Below are 23668 nucleotides of genomic sequence, written 5' to 3'. Positions count from 1 at the left end.
GAGGGGGTGCTCTTCCCTCAGAACCCCAGTGCAATGAGGTGCACTGTGCTGCAGGAGATGCTAAAGGACGCACTTACTCATGGTGGGTAGGAGAGCTCCCATGAAGTGTCACTAGGGAAGCCACATCAGTCAAGTAGCATGCATTTCATTGTCCACCTTACTTGCAGTGCATTTTGGGTATTGATTTTCCTGCTCAGCCCAAATGAGCAGAATATTACGTGAAACACCGTCACAAAACGTAGGGGAGTTAACCCCAAACGGCAAGGTCAAATTTCCACTCCGTCACTTTTTATTCAGAATCCCAATCACCCCGCAAACTGGCAGCTGATTGGCTGCTCAATCCTTTGCATTCCAAATCCAACATTCAGCCCAAGTGCGAGAGAACGTTTTTGCCCAGACTGCCTTCACGGAATACTTAAAAAGAAGAAAAGCACACACACACCTAAATCTATGAACCTCTGGCTCACAGAAATCTGAAGGTGCGACTGTATTTGTGAGACTTCCAAAACGTGAAATCTGTCACTTTATCGGTATAATGAATTTATGTTTTTGTTTTATACTTTAGCAACGTTGCCCTAAGTTCACACCAGTGAACGCCCTGAAAGTGAAATGTAAATGCGAGAGTGAGAAAGTGAGTCAGAGACATCATGAAAGCATAGAGAGATCGTGAAATGGAGAGGGTGAGAGTGAGAACTCGAGAGACAGAGAGAAAGCAAGAGATAATGTAATAATACGAAAGAATGAGTGAGGGGGAGACGGAAGAGAAAGAGAAAGACGGGGAGAGGGAGAAAGAGATACGTGCTCCCACATTGACCCTCTGCTGAGCGTGCCGCATGCAGAACGGTGGTGCTGGCTCCTCGTACCCGCCGTCTGATGGGGGCCAGGGGGCTGCGGAATGGAGGTGCTGCATGACAGACACCATTCTGAAGAGGAGCCGACAGGGAAATCTTTTAAACACCATCTGTGGGGTAGCTGGACTCGCATCTCCTGTTGAGCTGTTCCACTGTGACATCATCCCCCCCACCCCCGTCCCCCCGCACCCACCCCCACCGTATGCAAACCGTTCTGGGAAACGGTCTGATTCCCTCCTGAACTTTCTTTTACTTTCCGTCTCCCTCCCTCATTCACACCCCTCGTGTGAATTCAACCCCTTCAGATGTACGTGGGTCGCATGTTCATTTTCTCCATTATTTATTTCTGCCAGAGGATTTTCAATAGCAATCCCTTCGGAGTATATCTCAAGGAGTGAAATTAAGACAGAATTCAGAGGATGGTATGAAAAAAAATCACCTTCCCATGATCCCGTTCTCACTCTCCCCCCCACAGCCCTCAGCTCACCCACTTTAGCCACATTTATCATTATGAGCTCTTGGAGGTAAAGCTCTTCCCGTTTCGCCGTAATTAGTGTCCCGTGGACACGGACTGCCATTTTGTTTTCTGTCCCTAGGCGCATGCGGCACTCTGAGGGAAGCAGGCTTACAAGGCCTGGGCTTGGGGGTCTCTGCTTGAATATTTATAAAGGAGAAAGCAGAGGAGACTTCCACACTTTGACTGCACAGCATCCAGGTTCAGAGAGAGGTCGCACACAAAGATATCCCACAATGCCTCTGTGAACTAGCGGCCTCCTTCCTGCTATGTATGAATGGCAGGTTTAGAGAAAAGAAAAAAAATATAGAGCTGAAGGGAGGCAGGAAAGGAGAGGGTGTGAATGAAGGGATACTTTTTTGTTTTAAGCTTTTCTTGCCTCCCCCAAAATCCATATGTACCTCACAGTTTGGCACTTTTCAGCGATTATTACAGAACTAACCACAATCCATAACCACAAGAATAATAGCGCACACTGAGTCCTTACAAAAACCGAATACTGTAATCTCTGACTTCATGATGTAAACAGACTACAGTTCAATCTAATCATAATGCACAATAGTCTGTCTAGACTGCAATCTAACAGGTATGCAATAACAAATTTTGAGATGAAAGATTTTATTTTCTGTAATCTAAAAACTTCATGTCACACAGTGAATGTGGAATTAACGTTACACTTTGTCAATTAAAAAGCACTCTGTAAAGCTAATTAGTTAGCTTTTTACAAGCCTTTTTGTTGAGATGCATATTTTAAATAACTTCTTAAATCAGAACACATTTACATTTCTCTTTCTACTTCAAAATCAATCATTTAAAAGACTGCCTATTACAGTTGTGCTAATACATATGAAAAAGGAGGGAAAGAAAGAGAAGACAACAGCAGCAGTGACAGAAAATTAGGTGAGACAGAGAGAGAGAGAGAGAGAGAGAGAGAGAGAGAGAGAGAGAGAGGGAGAGGTAGTGAACAATATTGTGAGACAGATAAAGATTACAGCACAGAGAGGACAGTGGGGGTGGTGATCCTGTATGGAGTTCACACCTCCTTAGACATGAGGACTCAGCGGGGGCATCAGCGATGACGGCTGGACTAGCGTCAGGCTGAACCTAAACCTATTAACATTTTCCCACCACAGAAAAGGGGCTGGAGGAAGCCAGGCTGGGAATATATTAACATTTGTGCGGCCTTCCTGCAGGCCTCGCTGTCACCTGTGCAGGGCCCACTCCAGGTTACCCTGCATCCTTCAGCACTTGGCACTTGCCATGCAGGAGAATAACAGAAGGGAATAATGACCTGACTCTCTCCATTTCTTCATGCCGCTAATTTGCATGAGAAAGTCGGCTGTTGTTTCAGCTGGAAAAACCTCTGTGCCTCACTCTTTTTTACACACACACACACACATGCATACACACACAAACACACACACACACACACACACACACACACGTGCACGCGCACACACACACACACATACACACACACGTGCATACACACACAAACACACACACACACACACACGTGCACGTACGCACACACACATACACACACACGGGGCTGGCGCTTGCTACTATAAAACTAATTGCAATTATTGGCACTTTCCAGTGTGCTGTAGCAGAGTGGGACATGAATGTCCAATTATGAGCAAAAACATTCAATGTGACATGTGTGTGATGCGATGCAGCTTAATGAACAAACATTGCCTCTCCATCCTTTCTCCACATCTCTTTCTCTCCTTCTCCGTCCTCCATGTCATCTGAAACTCATCCTCAACCCATCACACCCTTCCTTCCCCCCGTCCTCTCACTGCTGGGCACAAACTCATCCTCAACCCATCACACCCTTCCTTCCCCCCGTCCTCTCACTGCTGGGCACAAACTCATCCTCAACCCATCACACCCTTCCTTCCCCCCGTCCTCTCACTGCTGGGCTGAAGGCTCAACACTGTTTCCCCACCCTGCAACACTGTCCTCCTTACCGAACTGTATTTCTATTCCAGAAAAATTCAACAAACCAAAAGGCCACTGATGCAGAAATTTAAGTGTGATATCTGCCCGGATAAACTATATTCGTATGCGTGAGTTTGTGTGTACACGCAAACACGTTTTAAATGACTGAAACATTGCTTCTAGTTAGCATACAGTTAGGATCAACAGATACAGTAACAGTGAAACAAACAATTCAATGCAATATGAGGAACAAGGCGAATACAAATAAACAGAGAGCTTTTGGAAAGTCAGTGACAACACTGACAGTGTAGGATTTTTAAGGAGCTGAAGCTATTAATACCAAACCCAGGAGGAGGGGGGTGTCAGAACTGTGCATGGTTAACATTCCATTCAAGTAGAACAGCATTCCACCTCATTTCATATGCATTTCATTTCATATGCACTAACAAATTTGCTCACTGAATGTTTGCGAAATGGGTGTGGATTACCATGACTTACATCAAAAACAACACGATGTAACACAAACAGCTTAAAATGTGGAGACTGGCTCCCTTGGCTTTGTGACAGCTTGTGTCTCAGACTAGGTTTAGCTTGACAAGTGTACACAGATATATTGTAAATATTTGCCCAGAATGAATGTACGCTGCCTTCAGCTTGAACTAAAAATGTCATAAGGAAATTTCACCATACCACGCATCTTACATCAGCATGGCTTAGAAACAGGGCTCTCCTCTGCCCCCTGGTGGTAAACAGGATTTTCACTGTCAATGCAAAATAAACTCCTATGTGTTGAGGCTATTTCCACTGTATCCAGTCTTATCAGCTTTCCAATGGTGCAATTGCATTGTTTATGTATATATATGGTTTAAACTGATACAGGGACATACAGAAGAAGAAAGAGAGATTTTGAGCAGCACAAAAAGGAAGATTCTGTTCAGGAAAGTTATGGTACTCTAAAAGCGACATATGAAGGGTATGGTTCAGGTTTTGCAAGGGTTTTCATACATTAAGCATGCGTGGGTGTGTGCGTGTGTGCGAGAGCGTGTCTGTGTACATGTACCTCTGCGTGTGCATGTGTGTGTGCTTGGGTGATTCAACAGTGTCTTTAGTTGCCAGTTTCTACACTCTGCAGGTGGGCTTATTGCTCTGTCTGGCTTCATAACCCTTGAGAATCACTGAATGCAGCAATAACTTACAATGAGGCACCAAAAAATGTGGAGCTTCACACAAGACTCAAGTTAAATTTATACAGTGAAGATTAAAAACGGCCTGTTCAGGTTTGCCTGCACTTACCTGTGTGTTTCCTGTAGTATGGTGAAATTATCATATTATCAATGCAGGATATTAAAAAACTGATTTCCAATCTCAGTAGTTTTATTTGGTTAATATGCAGGTGAAGAATGTACGTGTGAGAATCACAATAAACCAGTGGATTCATCGCTGTTGGATTATTCAGCTGAAAATTCTCCTTTGAAACAGTGGGAAGAACATGTGCAGTGTGTACATCTGTGTGCAGACCCAGAGGGCAGCGCAGGAGAGAGAAACAGGAAGTGGCAGGAGAGAGAAACAGGAAGTGGCAGCGGACTGACCGTCGTTGCAGAGTGGCCCTCCGAAAGACGTCATGCTACAGTCGCAGCTGAAGCCCTCCCACTGCTGCAGACACACGCCCTGATTGGCACACGAGTCCTCCTGACAGGTGGTACTGGGGCCTGGCCAATGAGAAAGAGAGAGAGAGAGAGAGACAGAGAGAGAGAGAGAGAAAGAGGAATAAAAAGAGCAAGAGAGAGAGAATGAGAGAGACAGCAATGGAGAGAGAAGGAAAGAGGACGAGAGCGAGTGAGAGAGGGAGACGGAGAGAGGCAGAGAGAAAAGGAAAGCGAGAGAGAGAAAGGGGGAGAGAGCGAGTGATAGGAAACAGGGAAAAGAAAAACAAAAAGAGAGTAAGAGGCAAGGATACGGAGGATAAGAGAAGAGAGGGGGCAAAGGGGCGAGCGAGTGTGGGAGGGTGGGATGGGGGCATAATTCCGTGGACTTGACCGTCTTGCAATTCGATTGGCTGCCCTGGGTCCCACATATACTATCTTACATAAAAGCTCATCAACAGCATATCAGCATGTCAACTGCTGATCATTTTGAATATTGCAGACACCCAGAACAGACAGGCAGCCATTAGCCAATGATGCTTCACTGGCAGCACTCTTGCTGTGCTCCGACTAACAAGTTACAGCTATCCAACACCGTGTTTTATGGACCCAAATGTTTGTCTTTATTATTTTTGGCTTCAGCTTATTAAATTACACGACTCAGAGGAAATCACGGTCTAACACGAAGAACAAAACAGGTCATAAAAGATACCTGAATATCTTTGTTTTGAAACATTCAGATAACCCAATAAAATACCTGGAACAAATACACAGAAGCCTTCAGACACACGCACACGCGCACACATACACATACACATACACACAGGCCTGTCGGGTGAAGAGGTGCTATTTGAGAGTGAGGAGTTGCTCCTTATCTTGTTGACACTGGGGAGTGCGTTCCTCAGTGCTTGTGAATGAGACAACGGTGGAACTGCAGGCCTTCATTCAGGCAAATGGGATTTTTAGTTCTCATTTTCCAGGGAGCCGACAGAGCAGAGCAGAGCAGCCCAGCCCTGCCAAGGAAACCTCCAGCATCTGCAGCCATTACTCCAGCCCCCCGAGACTCCCACAGGCCCTCACTTCTCAGTTCACATCGTGGCATTTAGTGGCTTAGCAGAGGCCCAGAACCAAGGTGCATTGCAGCATAGGCAAGTCAGCAGCCTGTAGCCAAGGTATGTAACGCTTAAAGCAGAAAATGACCTGGTAAAATAGAAATGTACTTTGCTATTGGTCCTGTGCTAATGTGCTTGCACCTGAAATGTGTTTTCCCTAACACAGAGACCACAAAAACACATTTGCACACATTCACTCACGCACCCCAACATACCAAAAAGAAAAAAAACATACCCACACAAATGCCCAGAAAAATTAATATTTAAGCTTATTATCAAGGTTATGCAATATTTATGTGTATTTTAAAACCAAAGGTTTTTTATCTTTGTTGTAAGTTGTTTCTCTTTAACTCCATGGAGATAAGTCTTATGGTCAGCTCATGACCGGATAAAACAGAGAAATCTGGGGAGGAGCTGACGGACGCTTATGCCCCTCCCCTCGCCATAGCCCTTAACCCCCAACAGCCCCAGAAATCAAGTGGTGAGGTGGGAAATTTCTGAAGCTAAAGGAAGCAAAGACAGAGGCCTGGCCAGCCCCATAACAACTTACAGCTTCAAAGAAGAAGATTGCTGTGTTTGCCTGGAGTGCAGTAGTGAACTTGTGTTCACTTCGTGTTTGTACTTGTGTTTGTGTGTGTGTGTGTGTGTGTGTGTGTGTGAGTGAGACTCAATTAGGATGACAACACTCATAAATCAAATAATAGAAGGCAGTGATGTGTCCACTCTGATTGGTCTGTGCTTGCACAGAACATCTTATTGTAGATATCCAATCACATTTTGATGACCATAAGTACCTGACTGAGGGGTGTGTCAGTAGAGTACAAACCATCAGTGTCTGCAGCACCAGCTGTGATCAAGACAATGTCCACTCACAGCTCTGTCCATCTGTCTGTCCGTCTGTCTGTATGTATGTCTGTCATTAATGGGAAATGCCAGTGGAATGAGATAGGGTTAGTATGGATGTTAATTGGAGATTTATGCATCATGGTTAGGCTAAGGTTATTCAAGGTTATTAAAATGAAACATATTATTATTATTATTATTATTATTCAAGATATGCCAATTTCCCTCTATGACCATACTGATACAGAAAATATTAAATCTTTTTTTTTTTCATTTTACCTTTCAATTTTTGGCACTTGAAATTCCAAAAAACTTTTACACAATACTTTTATTATTATTATTATTATTATTATTATTATTATTATTATTATTATTATTATTATTACTATTAGTATTATTATTATTATTATTATTATTATGCCAGCTTTGGGCTATTTACTTTTAAAACCTATTCCTCAATTTCCCACTGAAAGAAAAGTCTTTATAAAAGAAGCAAGATCAGTACTGGAGAAAACAGCCTGTTCCTGCGGGCTTATCAAAGGATTATAACGACACAATATGCCACCATGCCTCAGATTTGACAGCCCATACAGTAAGTCACATTGATTAAACTCATTGAAAAATCTTCCTTGTTACATTTCCAAGACCAACTAAAACATAAACATTGGACATTACCTTACATCTACAGTAAATTACAAATTCCAGAACACTGAATGTAATTTAACAAAGCTGAAGCCAGTTCAACAATAGTTTTTTTTGTTGTTGTTGTTGTTTTTTTTTTTTAAGCAATATAGTTTAATCTGTACAAACAGGGCCTGCATACATATGTTATTTGCAATTAGAAGATATTAAAAACAGTTCTGGCAAGACTCACCTTATAAGATAAATCTGAGTTGTGCATGCACGATATATGGCTCTTCAACTATTAATTTAGACATAAATATGGTGACACACCTATTTTATTTTAATTTTCACAATAATATTTGCAATTCATGTACTCCTGTCAATGGCATGCAGAAGTGACAATAATCCCTGATCACAGAGAACATGAACTGAGCCAAAAGCATGCTTTAAAATTACAAACATGAAGGATATGTGGAAAAAAATAAAATAACTGTTTGAGGATGAATAAGTAAATGAATCAAGAAATCAGGTATCAACACAGAGCAAGACCGGAAAACTCCATAGTGATCAATACAAGATGATTGATTTACACTTGTATTACTATGGCACAACTCATTCAATTTTAAAAAGAAAAAAAATGTGATAAAACAAAAGAGAAATAAAGTGAATGACATTGTTTTCATTTATTGTTTTGCAGGGGGAAGGAGGGGTTGCATATGCAGGGTTGGGGACTTCGGACAAACAGAGCTATCTACCTTGCAAGTCAGCTTTCATCAATGCAACTTTTGTCAGCAAAATAAAAGAAAAAAGGGCAAAATATATCAGATGTTAGTAAAAGCATTGAAATGTCAGTGGCAGTAATAAGTCGTATAGAGACAGGGAGAGAGGAGAGAGAGAGAGAGACAGACAGAGGGGGGACGGGCGGACGTGCCACAGAACGTCCACAGAAGAGCGAGAGAGAGGGACAGAAGAGGATGACCGTGAACTTGGAGCATGACTGGAGCGAACCACCAGCCTGAGCCTGGAGAGGGACCAGTCGTTGAAGAGGAAAAAAAAAATAACCAAGAGGGAAAGTGAAAAAGCAGAAGTTGATGAAATTCCGAGGGCAGGGGAGGTAGAGGGGACAGGCGATGGGCGCCCCTCCACCGCGGCCCCTCTGGACCTGAACTACGTGTGCCGTTTGCCTCTGATTGGCCAGGTGAGGCGTCCAATCAGTGTGTGTCATGTCTGTGTGTGTGAAATGCAGCTGACTAGCGTGGGGGTGCCGGGTTTCCTGTGGCAGACGTTGTCTAAAGCTAGCCGGACTCGTTAAGACACACATGGAGAGCGGTAGGGGTGCACTGCATGCTGGGAATAGAGGACTGCATTGGAAACACAAGCTTCTGATGTTCATGACGTTCATGAATTTGCATCCATTCACACCCATGCCCTGCATCACTTAATCCATTTCTTTCAGTACTGCCAGACGTTCATGTGGGGTGAAAAAAATAAAAAATGAATTGTAGAGAAATGTTTTTTTTTTTTACTTAATGAATAAAAGGGTGGTGGGGGGCAGTGGGGGCTTGATATAGTGGAATGTGTGAAATCATAACATGAAATGATTATGGTAAATGAAAATAAAGTTAGTTTATTTTGTATGCAATGCAAAAATCATACCAACCAAACTGAACTGAACTGCTACAAAACACGGCATGCATAATTCAGAGGTTTGCTTTGGGCAAACACTCAGAATCACTCCGCATGCATTATCCAGACTGGGAACATGGATGATGAAATAAGAGAAGCACAAAATAATACAACAAAAGAGGAAATAAAATTGAAATATGTTCAAATCATTTTAGCTCTGGCTTGATTTCATAAATATTCCAATGAGGAAAGACAAACTTTAAGCTACATGAACAAAAAATCTGATTTCAGATAATGAATTCTGTTCATGTGAGGAAGAAGAGAGTAGAAATAAACTGCAGTTGACTGGCAGTATCAGTTAATGTAGACAGACTGACCTGGATCATAACTTGTCTTCAGGTTCACAAAAAAAAGCTTTTTTTCCCCCCTTCACACACAGTTGGGTTGTCTCAGTAATTACTAAAATCCATTTGAAAAAATGTGCTTGGAGAAAAAAGCATCACTCAGTTGAAAGTGAAAGAAAAAATAGCCTAGCCTTTTTTTTACAGGTCAAACATAAGGCCAGAAATTGACTGCTTCTAGGCTTGCTTGTTAGCGTGGAGCAGGACAATGATGGGTGGTGCATGCTGGGATGGAATAGTGAGGGGTGCCGTCTGTCAGGAGGGGAAGTCATTTTGGAGTGCTCTGGAGTCCCAGGATGTCCTAAAGGTAAGGCCTTTTACTGTGAATCTATTTCTAAATGAGATAAATATGTTTATTGTGAACCTATCCTGGTATTTTAACGCAAGACTGTGAAAGAGAGTTATGGCTTTTATTTTGAAGCACCTGAATGGTCCTACATGCACCAGTGATTTGAGGAAATCTAGAGCCGGTTCTGTGCCGGATCTTTGGGTCTCGGTTAGAGGCTGCATGACTAAGCTACCAAACACTGCTCACATTATCTGTATGGATTACAGAAACAAAGCCCTTCCAAGCCATTCATGCATGCAGAGGTAATTAGGACTGCCTCTAACTGGTCCCACTAAGGACATATACACTATATTTCAGATTGTTTAAAGTGCTGAAAAGAAGTGTCAAATCACACTAGAACACATACAGTATGCACATGTACACACACATACATACACAGACACACATACACACACACACACAAGCACACACATCCACGTGCACATGAATATACACATATATGAACATAAATGTGCACACACATACACACACGCACACGCACACACACACAGGAAATGTAATGACATAACAGCATCGATGCATTATCTCTAGGCAGAGCACTGCAGTGCTCTCTGCTCTTTCATGTAAAAGGGTAAACTGGACATAATTCACATGGATAAGTACTGTACAAGCACATGGAAAAATGAAATAACACTTTGGTGAGATATTTTGGTATTTTGTGGTTAGGCCACAGCCACACAGGCTTTTTTTTTCAGCAGAATTTGACCGATGACACAAGGCCCTTATTAAAACACAGAGAAAAGACGGCACTGATGAGACACAGCCCCCACACCCCACGGTGCGGGGACACTGGGCTGGTGCAGGTACAGAAGCTGCACTGCGCTTGGCAGTAGCTGGCGTTGGGATTGGCGCTGTCGCCCTCACCTTCACAGCCCCTCTCAATCTGCCCCACGCAGTCCAGGGCGTCCAACAGCAGGTCCGGGAGAAGTCCGTTCAAGTCCACCGACGCCAGGCAGCCCTGAAAGCCCTCCTTGGCGAGGACCAGCTTGGGCAGGTCTTTGTACTGTTCCTTGGCAACACCCCCGATGAACAGCTTACCTGGGAAACCAGGCACAGGCGAAAAGGGCTTCAGGACCCTTCCATGTTGCGTGCTTCCAAACATCCACTCTGACTTTTCCCGTAGATCAAACACAGTCCACTACTGCCCCCTGGTGGAGCACTACACTGAGCTGTAAACACACCGCCTTCGCTGCAGGAAAGGCGGCAGCAGTTAGAGCACTAATGACGGGGAAAATTAACTTTAAAAAAATAAAAATGTATCTCTTTGGGTCGCTCATTATCAAAAGATTTTTAGCAATCATCTGAATCGATGGAACGATGCCGCTATTTCTCGCCTCATTTCCAAACCCCGACCATAATTTTGACTAAATTTGAAAAATATGCACTTTTTGTACTCATAGATACAGTATGGTGTATGGCTGCCAGAATTCCAACACCACAGATATACCATTGTTTTTTTTACGTTGGCTGGATAATGACACTATAAACCTATAGGATCAATCCCCGATAACTAATCACACACCAAACACGTTTTGTTCTCTTTTTCTGACCGGCTCTCACTCCTCTGACTCAAAGCTACACGGCTAGCATAGCCGCTCCCACATTTACATCACTGGATCCTGTCCCTGCACTGTTCCGCTCAGCTCAGCCTGATCATCTAACGCAGCTTCCCCTCCGCTGACCTCAGCCCCATTAGGCAGAAAGAGATACTTGTTCTATGATGTCACCAATGGGGCCAACAGGGACAGTTCAGCCGTTTCCCTCACTGACGATAGATTATTAGGTGGCTGTTCACCCACTCAGCAGCTAATTGCATGAGTATACTTCCTATAACGCAACTGTAAGATGTTTCATTCTGTCTCATTCGGTCCAGCACGGACTGAGCACACCCCATTGATTATATATTAAACCCATGCAAGGTCAATGCTCTCTGCTGCTACGATGCCATATATCATTCACCGCTTAAAATGGTCTGCAAAGCTGTTAAGAGTATTATATCAAATTAAATCTGACCGACCGATTGGTTCACTGACTAAGTCATTAAATAATTGCCAAAAGAATCAGTGTGACCCCATCACTGTGCCAAAAATGTTGAGATTAATGAACCCTTTATTTGCACAATATTAATTAACATTACCATAGATTCTGCAGAATAATAATAAAAATAACGTGTGCGTGATGTTAGTGTTGATAATAGCTGACTCCCTGATGTTTATTTTTATTTTCATTATGAAGCATGACAAGATATTTGATTCTCCACAGTCCATGAGCCCATTAATTATATGGACCACTACATTGTTAACTAACAGTATAGTGTATCAAAGATATAACTGATAATAATAATGAGTTACTTTTTTTATTATTAGTTACATTTTACATTCTACTCCGTAAAGTTTACTCTGCAAACTGCACATGTGGAATGATTTGCAGGAACAGCGCTATACGGATCCTGTCGTTAAGCCTAGTCTCCCTTGCCTGGCAGGCCCATAGCCTACCCTTCAGGTCCAGGTTCTTGGCGCCCACAGTGGTCTGGGTGGTGATCTTGGTGTCGATCTTGACCGTGTGGAGGTTATTGGTGTCCCGGGAGATCATGACGTTGTGCCAGTGGTTGTCGTTCAGGGGCTTGTTGGAGTTCCCCTTGATCAGGTGCGCCCCATTCCCCAGGTCAGAGACATAGTGCAGATATCTACAAGCACACAGGAATGCATGCACAGTCACATTTTATACAACATCCTGCCTTCCTACATCTATTCAGACCGGAATGAAACTGAATTAGGCCAGTCAGAAACATACGCCTCACTGCAAAGTACCATCCCTACAATTTCAGTGCAACAGCATTACAGCTGACTGCATGTATGTATGGCAACGCACACACAAAGATAAAACACACACACACACCCACACTTTCACATACACACACGCACACACATGCACGCACGCATGCACACACGCACACACAAACACCCGCGCGCACACACACACACACTCATTAGCTCTGAGTCCTGACAGGCTCATAAAGATTCCTACACTCCCACATGACTTGGTGTCGATAAATCTCATCGTATGAGAGTCACAAACTGCTGCTAATTGGAATTTTCTGATTGACAGCTGGATGAACTTTCCTCCCCTCCAAACATATGCTGATCCACAGTCCGACCCATTTCTCACTCAGAGTCGGCCTGCAAGAGATCCCCCGGACAGCGGAGGCCTTTCACAGGTAAAATCCCACCCTACCCTTTGACTAGCTCCACCACGATGAAGTCGTTGCCGTCCCCGCTGTTGTAGAGGATGAGGCCGTCGGAGGACGTGGTTTTGAACTGGAAGAACAGGTGCATGGAGTAGTAGGCCTGCAGGGTGTTGAGAGCCACGTAGCTGGTGCGAGACTTGAAGGTCACGGGGTCGGCGATGATGTTCTTGAAGCCGATCATGGCGTTGAGCTCGCAGTAGTCGATGTCGCCGTTCTTGCAGAGGTCGATGTAGGCCATGCCGTTGAAGGACAGGCTCTGGAGGTGGCCGATGAAGTTGGACGGCACCACCGCCATGAAGCGCTTCTCCGTCACGATGCCCGTCTCGATGTTGTGGAACTCCAGCTGGGTGTGGTCGCCCGCCATTTGACCTTAGGGGTGAAGCAAGGGGGACAGGGTGGGTGGGCAGAGGAGGGTTGTCATGCTCCGTACGTAAGTTAAAGTATTTCCTATAACAAGAACTAAGAGCACAATAACCAGTTTTACAGCTTTTACAGACAAAGGGCAGAGTCATACATTGGATTTCAGATTACTGGAAATTAGTGGAACAATGGCTCTTTAAAGCTACTGCATAAAAAATGACAGCTGAGTACATACATTAAGAAATCATTTCATAACAGTATACTTTTTTATGTTTAAGTTTTGTGTGCGAAGAACTTTGAGGGTTGGTCACACCTGCACAAAAGTCTATATCTGACCACTAGGTGGTAGTGTTACCCTTTTTGAGTCAAGGTTATTTTGTGGCTGAAGAAAGAGCTCATTCAATTTTGAAGTGGATCCACAACTATACACACTTGAATATTGATTAAACGTATCATAACACAATGCATTCATCAAGAGCTTAAACAAACTGCTTTGTTCTACATGTATAAACTAAATACCATCTGTTTTCCATTATCAAAATTTTAATTAAATTTTGATTAATTCAAATGAACAAACTTTGAAGTTTCATACAGATTAATGTAACCTAGAGAAGGGAGCACATAAAAATGAAGGTGTCAGCAAAACTGACTGCTTTCATGTGTGGGGGGGGGGACCGAGGACGAATGGTTGACAATGCCCTACTTCCTACTCCTTATTTACCAAAACAAAAGCTCCCCCTGGAGGCCCCATCGCCGTGGTGACAGCATGCGCACAGATGCCTGACTGGGGTGCCGCTAATTGCACGTTAAGCAGACAAAGTCCTCCCCTCCCCGCCCGTCAGGTAGCGCTGCCACGTCGACCGCGTCGCCGTAGCGCCAGGAAAGGCGGGACTCTTCTGCTCGCCGTCGGGTTCCATTAGAAGCCCCGACATGAGGCTAATTTAGAACACAGCTTTGCGCCTTTATCGCGTATTTACCCGCTAGCCGCCTCGCTGTGAAACACACACCTCGGTAACGGCGTTTCTGCAGAGCAGACAGCGGAAGGAGCAGCTGGGCATTTTACGCTTTACAGCGCAGCCTCTCTCGTCATTAACCCTATAACCACCTACAAAACCAACACCTGCCTACAGCATTAACAGTTACGTCCCTGCATTTCCTTCATGCTAAATATCCCTGTTTTACAAGCACAACTCAAACCAAACTCGTGAATAAAGGAAGGAGAATATAACAGTCAATGTGGACGTGTCTATATATTTAATATTAGTAAAGGAGACCTCTGCATTGAATGTGGCGTGCAGGTACCCCTACAGCACAAGCATCAAACTCCAGTCCTGGAGGGCTGCAGCGTGAGCTGGTTTTCAGGGTGTTCTTGGCACCAGTGGTTCATTTACTGCAAGTCATTGATTGGCTAAAGAATCCAAACACCTTGTTCAGAATGCCTTAATTAGCAGCTGATTAAATGTAAACCACAAAGGCTCACAGACACAGTAGCCCCCTGGGAACACATCTGGACAACCCTGCCCTACAGAGCCACGCTCACAGGAGCACAGAGCTTTGGGAATGTAAACGCTATCTGCTTTAAGAGCCTCGGTTATCGGATAAGTCCGCACAGCACCTTACCCAGCTGGAGATCCGGGCTTGCACTGAAACAGAGAGGCTCCAGAGTTAGGGTCAAAGACAGGGACAAGGACAGGCGAGTGGAGTACCTTCCACAGGCTGCATATCGTCCACGGTCAGCTTCAAATTCTTCCCCCTCCTGACCACTCGGACCGTGTGCCACTCGTTATCGTTCAGATTATGGCCAGCAAATATTGTCTCCGGACCCTTGCCTGCAGGACAGTCCAAACAGGGGTTAAGACAAGCCCCTCTATTCGGGCCGCAGAACTGACATCGCACAGAGAGTGAGAGAGCAAGAGAGAGAGAGTGAGAGGGTGAGAGACAACAGGCAAGACAGCGCAGTTTAACACAAGAAAGAGCGTCCCTATTGACTGTGAGTGACCCAAAAAGGCTCAGCACATCTTTTTAAAAAAAACCACAGAGCTCCCTACCCCAGCCGACCCATAACAGCCTAGCGCTGCTGACTTACTGCATCGCTGAAAGCTGTGCATTAACGGGGTTCGCCGGCACAGGGGCGCAGGCGACGCTCAGACGGCGCTTTTAAAGGCACAGCCGTGACACCCCTCAGTCTGAGACTCAAAGAGCCCACGGCGACACCCAATCCGAAAGCTAGAGAAACGCCTCCGCTACGAGCGCCCGTCAGATAAACTCAAACGCTCTGTCGCACCCTCCTACCTTCTCGCTAAATGGGAAACAGCAGCGCTGCGAAGAGAAAAGGTAGTCATTTCTGCCAAGGCCAGCAACTCCACCTTCAACCCTGGCTGTTTGAAGATGGGAATGCTTGTCACAATCAGCGCCAGGCTCCCAGCAAAGGAAAGGGTACAGTCTTTTCAAACGCTAACTCCCCGTCTCATTAAATCACAAAGAAAGCATATTGCAGTTATTATTTGATAACTGACAGGACAGCTTGACTCTGAGGCGGCAAAATGAATGATCCATTTCACACAGCAAGACGAAAAGCGCATTAAAAACACGACAAAAAACGTGGCGGAAAAACAGTGTTATTTTTAACTACTGGCCAGTTAAACTATGGTTAAGCCACACTGACTACATGGGAACTGAACCGAGTCAAAGAACTGAAGTCCACTGCTTGTTACAAGCCTAATGGCCTAAATGTTATGGCCTAAATGTGGACAACAGCTAGATATCCGGGTGAAAAGAAAACACTTTTATTTGAGGTAAATTTTTGTCTGTAATTTCAATATGTGTACCACTTTGGTTAATAAAAGCTGCTTAAAGTGCAATAAAGCATGCGTTATTTAAAATGTGAGCAATTCAGGCTAATGATAACGCTGTGATATTGGCCAGTATTCCCCTATCTCTACACCAGAGGGCAGCAAAGGCCCACCTTTTCTTTTTTTTCCCTACGGAGAGCAGAGCACGCTTTTGTGGCAAGCATTCCATATTGTACATTTGTAACAGATGCCACGTCGTACTCAGTGTTTTAAGACATATTACAAACATACAAACTGTACACTCCATTGTGAAAAGCCATTTTTCCCCCCCAACAAATGTAGGCCTGTCACTTCCCAGTGTGAATGGACTGCGGGGTTCATGAGGCATGCAGATGTTCGCCGGCAGTTTTGACTGTGACTTATCGTCTGTTTGATAGAGAGAGGAAATACGGACTGTGATTTTCTCGTAAAAAAGCCGGTCCGCAGGGCTCTCGCGGGGGGGGGGGTGGGGGGAGGAAAAAAAAAAAAAAAAAAAAGCGCTTCGAGGCTCAACGCTGCGGAGAGCCGCCGCCGTCGTCACGGCTACATTGTGATGCCGGACGAGCCTCGAGAAAGCAGGAAACGCTGCTAACGAGCTGCCGGCTGACTCCGTATCGATTTCCCATCAGCCCTTCGCTATCCGTTACAATGAAACCCGCGCTGCCGCAGGTGTGTATTGACCTAGTACATGCTTCGAACAAAGGAGGGAGCGCATGCAGTGGGCTACTCGCATCATACTCGCACTCGATGTGAGTGGCCATTGTGAAACGAGCACCAGTTCGTAAGACGCAGCTCGGAGACTCTGTACGAGGGCGAAGGAGTCTGAGGAATTACGGTTCTTGGTAGCGGGTGTGTAAATAAACAGCCATTACGGAGTGAGGCTTGAAATGGCGCATCAGTACACGGCCAGCAGAACAAGGGCGGCGTGCAACAGAGGGGAAAACCGCAACAGTCACAGCCAGAGCCTTAAAAGCCAGCGAAAGCGGTCTCTGATGTGCAGGAGACCCATTACAAGAGCCGAGATGGGCATCGAATGCATCTTTCATCAAAACGCTCCGGATTCTCCTCAAGTGGGTGACCGTGGGGAGTGGGGACCAGAGGCAGAGAGAGAGAGAGAGAGAGAGATAGGGAGGGAGAGAGAGAGAGAGAGAGAGAGAGAGAGAGAGAGCGCTCCCAGACAGGCGGGGACACGCCAGCGAGGAAGCCGCCTCAGCTTAGTCTCACGTAAATTAGCCCAAATCCACGCTCCTGGAAGGGAACATGAAAAACCTTTCCAATCTCCCCCGTGCGTGTGTGGACAGATAGGAGAAGGCTCCCGCTAACCAGATGTACTTGTAAGCAAACTCCCGCAGATCAGACCTTCCTGTTTTAATTATGATGAATAATTTGTCCCGTCTTGGATGTAAATGGATAAAAATTACGATTCAGTAATCTCTCACAAACACCACTCCCCTCGCCCCCAATATCCTTAAGATAGTTTTTTTTCTTTCTTTTTTTGGTATGTTTCTTTCCTCCTGCTCAATACAGACAGATCAATCCACTTTGGGACCTTAAATGCATAACATTTAAATCAGATCTGGAATATTTTATTCTTTTCAATGATGAAGTGCTATGATAGCAGTTTTGCAAACGCCATCTTTTGTAATTATTTCCATCACAATTAGGAGAAATACTCAGGATACAGCGCCCCACCGTAGTGTCCAAAGACGCCTGGATCATCAGTTGAATTTTAAACACTAAGACTTTGAAATCAGAGGAACTTTTGGAATTGACGGCACACTCACGCAGCGTTGTGTCCCATCCCATCCCATCCCATACCCTGTTAACCTCAATGCGGATGCTTTTGATTTGACCTGAGTTTGATTTGACCATGCTCGCGCACACACGCACGCACTAAAAGCAGCTGCGGTCCACGGAATGGGACGCGGGGCGCGAGGTGTGTGAGCTGCTGCTCTCCGGACCCGCCCTCGCGGCGCCCAACGAGACGACGACGCGAGCCAATCAGCAACAGGCCCATTCCGATGCACGTTAGGCGGGTGCCACAACCCTTCGAACTCCATTGCATCTCGCTGCTTTCATTATCGCGTATTTTCTCCGCTTTTAAAAACCTTCAAAAGCACCGGTGTAATGTGTATGCAAATCCAAGAGAGGCTGACGCGCCGGGGATATTTTCAATCTCACAAGCGCAGCTTTGCTTTGTAAGCAATAAACATGGGACCGGATTTGGGCCCAGACAATCCACCGGGGATCAAGAGGGTAAGGAAATAAAGTAATGGGGCCCTGATGGAAGCAGGAAAGTGGCCTGATCCGGCACGTTCCTCATTCCGGTCACACACTGCCAGGTGGGGAGGAAAAGAAATAAACAAAGCGATAAATGAAAATTTGCTGAGGAACGGAAAAGAGTTTTCCAGACGCCCTATTGCTCAGCGATGCGGGTGGGACTGTGGTGTAGCTTCTGACGTAGGAAATGCTAATCCATTGTGGGTCATATGCCCATAGTAGGCTATATCATGCTATGAATACCTACAGCTCAATTGCAACAGTGTCCTTTAATTCTTAAAACTGAAAGAAAAAAAAATCCTCACCAGTTTGGAATTACTGGTTTTTCCCCTTCCAGTTAACTCTATGTCACCCATGGACCATTGTAGCGGTTACTCCCATTCACATTGAAATGACTTTACTCGTGTTATTAATAGATCATATTGCTGGAGGCATATCTAATCTGGTGGTGAAAACCTCCAAAGTAATCAATTGTACCAGGAAGGAGCTGATGAACCTGGCATATGAATTACACAGTACTGTTTTACCACTTAACATCTCCAGTTTGCGCTTAAAAACCTGGTTTAGAAGAGCAACTGGAAGACCTCTGGATTCAGGGAGGTTCACCAGTGCTTCCCAACCTCACTCCTCAGTGACCACTGTCTACGCTGGCCAGTTTCTCAATCAGAGAAGCTGGTGTTTATGGCAGTGTTCCAGACCTTATACTTGTGTTCTAACTAGATTGTATAGCAGGTGCGGAGGTAAAAAAACGGTCATGTGATCAAGCGCATTCCAAAGTAAAGAACGCACCATGGCAATAATTATTTTATGGGACGTTCTCTTTGTGGTCTTGGGACGACTAAAAAAAAAAAGTGCACTTCAAAGCAGACTTCTCCATGCTTTCCCTTCCCAGTAGCCATTGCGTTTTCTGCTCTGTATCTGAGAGCGAATAATAATTTTTTTTCTCAGTCAAGAGAACTGACGACAGAAGGCAGAAGGATTTTGTGTGCAAATGTAAGTATATTTTATTTATGAATTTTTGTAGTGTCAATGTTTTTCTTGCTAAGATTAAAGGCTTAGACTAGAGAACAAAAATATAGACCAAGTTACTAGGATGCCACCCATTGGCTCTCCATGGGCTTAGTGAAAAGCGTTTTGAAGCGTGGGAAGTGCAGTTTGTGGGCGCCACCAAGTCGTACAAATTGGAGCCACAGACTGCGCAGTAGGGAAACCGGGGGACCCTTACATGGGCAGTAAGTCTGGTCATACACTAAGCGTGACTAATACAATGACTCGACAGTGACACAATCTGTGCCTGATTCGTCCACAAATTTTACAGTCTTCTCCAAATAACACAGTGACTTAACCAATCAACACATGGGGAGACATCAGACAAAGAAAAAAACAACTATCGTGACTACATTTTCTTGTGGAAAAAAATAATTGACTTGACTTTGAATTTTGACTGTATTGTAACCATTGACTTACATTGAAACGGGTGGCTGAAACACCTACATGGGAGCCAAACATACAGGCGATAAAGAGCAGGGTCTCTCAACAAGACCAGGAAATGGGCTTCAAAAACACAGCCCAGTTTTGGCTGCTTGGTTAGAGGACAGTAGTGGTGACGTCGAAGTACAACTTCGTTTCAAATTGAACAGATTTTAAGCTTTCTTACACTCCATAAGTGTAGTTTTATAAGTGTACCGGGAGGCATGTTCTTACAGGAAAATGAGAAAACAGAACAAAGTATACAGTTTGGACCACGGCTTGTGTTTAATATTTTCTGTCCTTAAAAATATTTCGACACAGTTCTGGGTTGGTTGTTGCCAATTCTCTGCCATTTAACTCTTCATTTTCCTCGAGTGGTTTACTTTCAGTGAACAGGTGTCCACAATTTCAACAATTATGACAACACCTGTCAGTCCATAATTGAATAAATTACCTAAGATAGTAAGATGCAGTCTCTTTCTGAAGGGATAATGTGTCAAGTACCACATTTCAGAAAAACCAAATGCATAGACAGTGACAATGGAGAGTTTCAAGGATTTAGACAAAAAATCAGACGTGCATTCTCTCTCTCAAATGCAGTGGATATGACCGTATCACCTAAAAGCCCGTATCCATGCCGTAACTACTGCTTCCAGTGGTATACAGACAACAGCAACGCAGCCAAGCAACACCACCCACCACAGAAGCACACGATGGCGTTGGACATCCAGTTCCTGGAATACAGACGCGACGGACACCGGGTCCAAGTGAATTACCATAATCCCTTGAACGGCGCCGCTGCAGAGAAGAGCAGCCCATCTGTGTGTAAGCATATATTTTTAACTCTCTGCCACTCAGCGCTCGTTAGCAGGAGCTAAGTCGAAATGACAGTGTTTTCCTCAAGCTCGGCCGCCTCGGGGACCTGCCTCCCTAATTGACAGCGATGTGTTCTTTGAGTCAGCACTCGAATGCCTTCTGCACCCAGCAGACCAGGATTTCACCATCTAGCATGATGAGTTAATTAAAACAGAAATAAGAAAAAAAAAAAAGAAGAAAAAAACACCCACCGAAGAACAAGGCCACCCAGAAAGAGAGACTTGCATCAGCTCCCAGAAACTCTATAACATCCCACATGATGCAGTCCATATGTCATTGCCCCATTCATCTGAGGTCATAGCTCTGTTTTTCAACGGTCTCTTTTTTAACCGAATCCATATTCAGGCTAATGCTAACTAGCATTATAAAGTCTGAAGACAATACACTGAGATGGACACAGGGCTCATGCTAATTATTATTATTTTTCTCTATTATTATTATTATTATTATAGTAAAATAAGTTACTAAGTTACTAAACAGCAGATAAAATGAAGTCAGAATCTCACACACAAGCTTTTGATATTTCATATATAAAATGGGACTAATCCGGATGCCCTGCTCACTCCCACTAGGGGATTTGAGCAGACAGACATCTGTCACTGTAATGTTCGCATTGTCACAGTAGTGGATGGGAGCTCATTTGCCGTTTCATATACTTTCCCCAGTTATCATTTTTGGACTGACACTCTCCTTCTGGATTTCTCTCCCTCTCTCCATCCCTCCCTCCCTCCCTCTCGCTCACACGCTCACGCACCCACTCACTGCGCGCGGAGTTCCAGAATGTTCCCGGTAATTACTCCGGAGCTTCCCGCTAAGCGCTGGCAAACGAGGGGCCGGTCGGCGCGGGGAGGCGGACCGCGCAGACAGAGACGCGCCGTCGGCGCTCCTGCGGCTCTGCGGAGGCGCAGTCCCGCGGCTGGAGGCTCGGGCCCCGCCCTGCGCGGCTCTCATCCCGCCAGGCTGGAGGCTTGGGCCCCGCCCTGCGTGGCTCTCACCCCCCCAGGCGGGAAGCTTGGGCCCCCTCCCTGCGTGGCTCTCGCCCCGCCAGCCGCGCACACCGCGGGAACACGGCGGAAACGGACAGAGTTAACCACGCCCCTTCGCCAGGCACCCTCTCTGGAGCTGTTAAGGCCCCTGTCCTGTACTGCGCATGCATCTGTTTTCAGAGCCTGTGACACTGACGGTCAGTATTGGCCGTTTGCAGGCCCTGTATTTGGATGGAGTCCATGGTTGAAGCACACAGAGCTGAGTAAAAAAATCACAGAGGGGCTGCCAACGTCTCCATCGATGTGTCTCTGTCACTCTTCCTCTCTTTCCACCTCCATTGTAAGCAACACGACTGTTTACGGTGGAACAGGAAGTCCGCCTCTGCATGTGTATGCCATAAGTAGCTCCAGTAAATTCGGACAGTGCTGCATATTTATGATCGAGCTTGTTTGGCAAAAACGGGGACCCTAAACGCCCCCGGATCTCTGGATTCGGAACTCTGCCCTGAACATCTTCCACTTGCTATTCAAAACACGTTGTCTCACTGAGGAAACTACAAGCACCAAGCTATCAAATTAACATTCTGGGGCTTCGTTTCAGTGGTCGACAGACTGTGTGCCTGTTTGTGTGCGTATGTAGTCTGTGTACACATGCACATGCATGTCAATCAACGTGCAACCTTTTTCCTGTGCTTGTACCTGCATGTGTGTGTGAGAGTGTGCTTCTGTAATATTTCTAATGGACAGAGACCTCCCTAAGATGTCTTTCCTGATGTAAGACAGTACAGACAGGAAGTCAGCTACTTGACTGAGGAAGCTCTGCTGTGTTCGTGTCTCATGGATTTACATTAGCCTCGCAGTTCGCCGAGCTATTGTCAAAATAATTGATTTAATGTGCAGTCAAAGTACCAGCGATAACAGTTAAATAACAGTTAAACTGTTCTTTTCTAATGTACTGGGTCAGGTCACCCTTTTAAAAAATCCCCCGTCTGAGAGAAACGCATGACAATGCTTCATAGTCTGTAATGGGAGACACTTATGCCACCTCAGTCTTCACAGTCGGTGCACTGCACATCAGAAATGATATCGAGAACGAGCAGAAGAAAAAATAAAAGGTACGAGTCGCCCGCCCACCCCGCCACATCTTTCCCATCTGCTCATCTGTAAACGGCGGTTTTAAATGTGAAACGCCACCGCTGGTGAAGAAAACCAGACACATCCCTCTGTAAAGGTGTTATTTTCTGACAGCATGATTCAAGATCTAACAGCACTTCGGCGGACAGAAGACCCATTTATCTGAAGAAAATGTGAGTTTTAAAGCAGCCCCTCCATACGAGTCAAATAGGGACCTTGCATACACGGGTAGATAAGAGTAATAAAAGTAATCAGAGTTGATTTTGCACTGAACATTCTGCAGTGCACAGATCTAATAAATCTGGGATCCAGCAAAGCACACAAATGAAATGCAAAGATGCATGGCACACAAGGTCTGTCCATAGCAACATAACACGGGAAAATCTCTGAACTGCTCCACCACATCTCATCTTGATTTAAGTATTATGTATCAATAATAAATCACTGCTATTGTTATTATTATTATTTTAAATGTTGGCACCCAACGTGGGGGGCAAAATTTTGGATTTTAACCAGCAACATATGGGCTCTTTAGCACTATGCTGTTATATGGCAACACCTCAACTGCCCAGTGCAT

The 23668-nt window shown here is 45.0% G+C and overlaps 1 protein-coding gene across 40 annotated transcripts in view; it reads right to left on the bottom strand.

Moving 5' to 3' along the window:
- Positions 1 to 23668, bottom strand: part of LOC118217872 (neurexin-1a-like) — a 310125-nt gene that overhangs the window by 146706 nt on the left and 139751 nt on the right. For 23 of the 40 annotated variants that reach the window (XM_035400009.1, XM_035400013.1, XM_035400023.1 and 20 more), the window contains 5 exons: positions 15221 to 15343; positions 13142 to 13523; positions 12403 to 12593; positions 10772 to 10945; positions 4899 to 5018 (listed from right to left, as the gene is read on the bottom strand). In XM_035400009.1, coding sequence (XP_035255900.1) covers positions 4899 to 5018; positions 10772 to 10945; positions 12403 to 12593; positions 13142 to 13523; positions 15221 to 15343 — 990 coding nt within the window. Of the gene's footprint in view, positions 1 to 4898; positions 5019 to 8286; positions 8314 to 10771; positions 10946 to 12402; positions 12594 to 13141; positions 13524 to 15220; positions 15344 to 23668 lie in introns of all 40 variants that reach the window. The other 17 variants (XM_035399988.1, XM_035399994.1, XM_035400000.1 and 14 more) reach the window with 1 other exon arrangement.

This window comes from Anguilla anguilla, chromosome 18 (genome assembly GCF_013347855.1).
Source record: "Anguilla anguilla isolate fAngAng1 chromosome 18, fAngAng1.pri, whole genome shotgun sequence".
NCBI lineage: Eukaryota > Metazoa > Chordata > Actinopteri > Anguilliformes > Anguillidae > Anguilla > Anguilla anguilla.
Note: the sequence above shows the minus strand (reverse complement) of the source record. Positions and strands in the feature narration are given on the sequence as shown.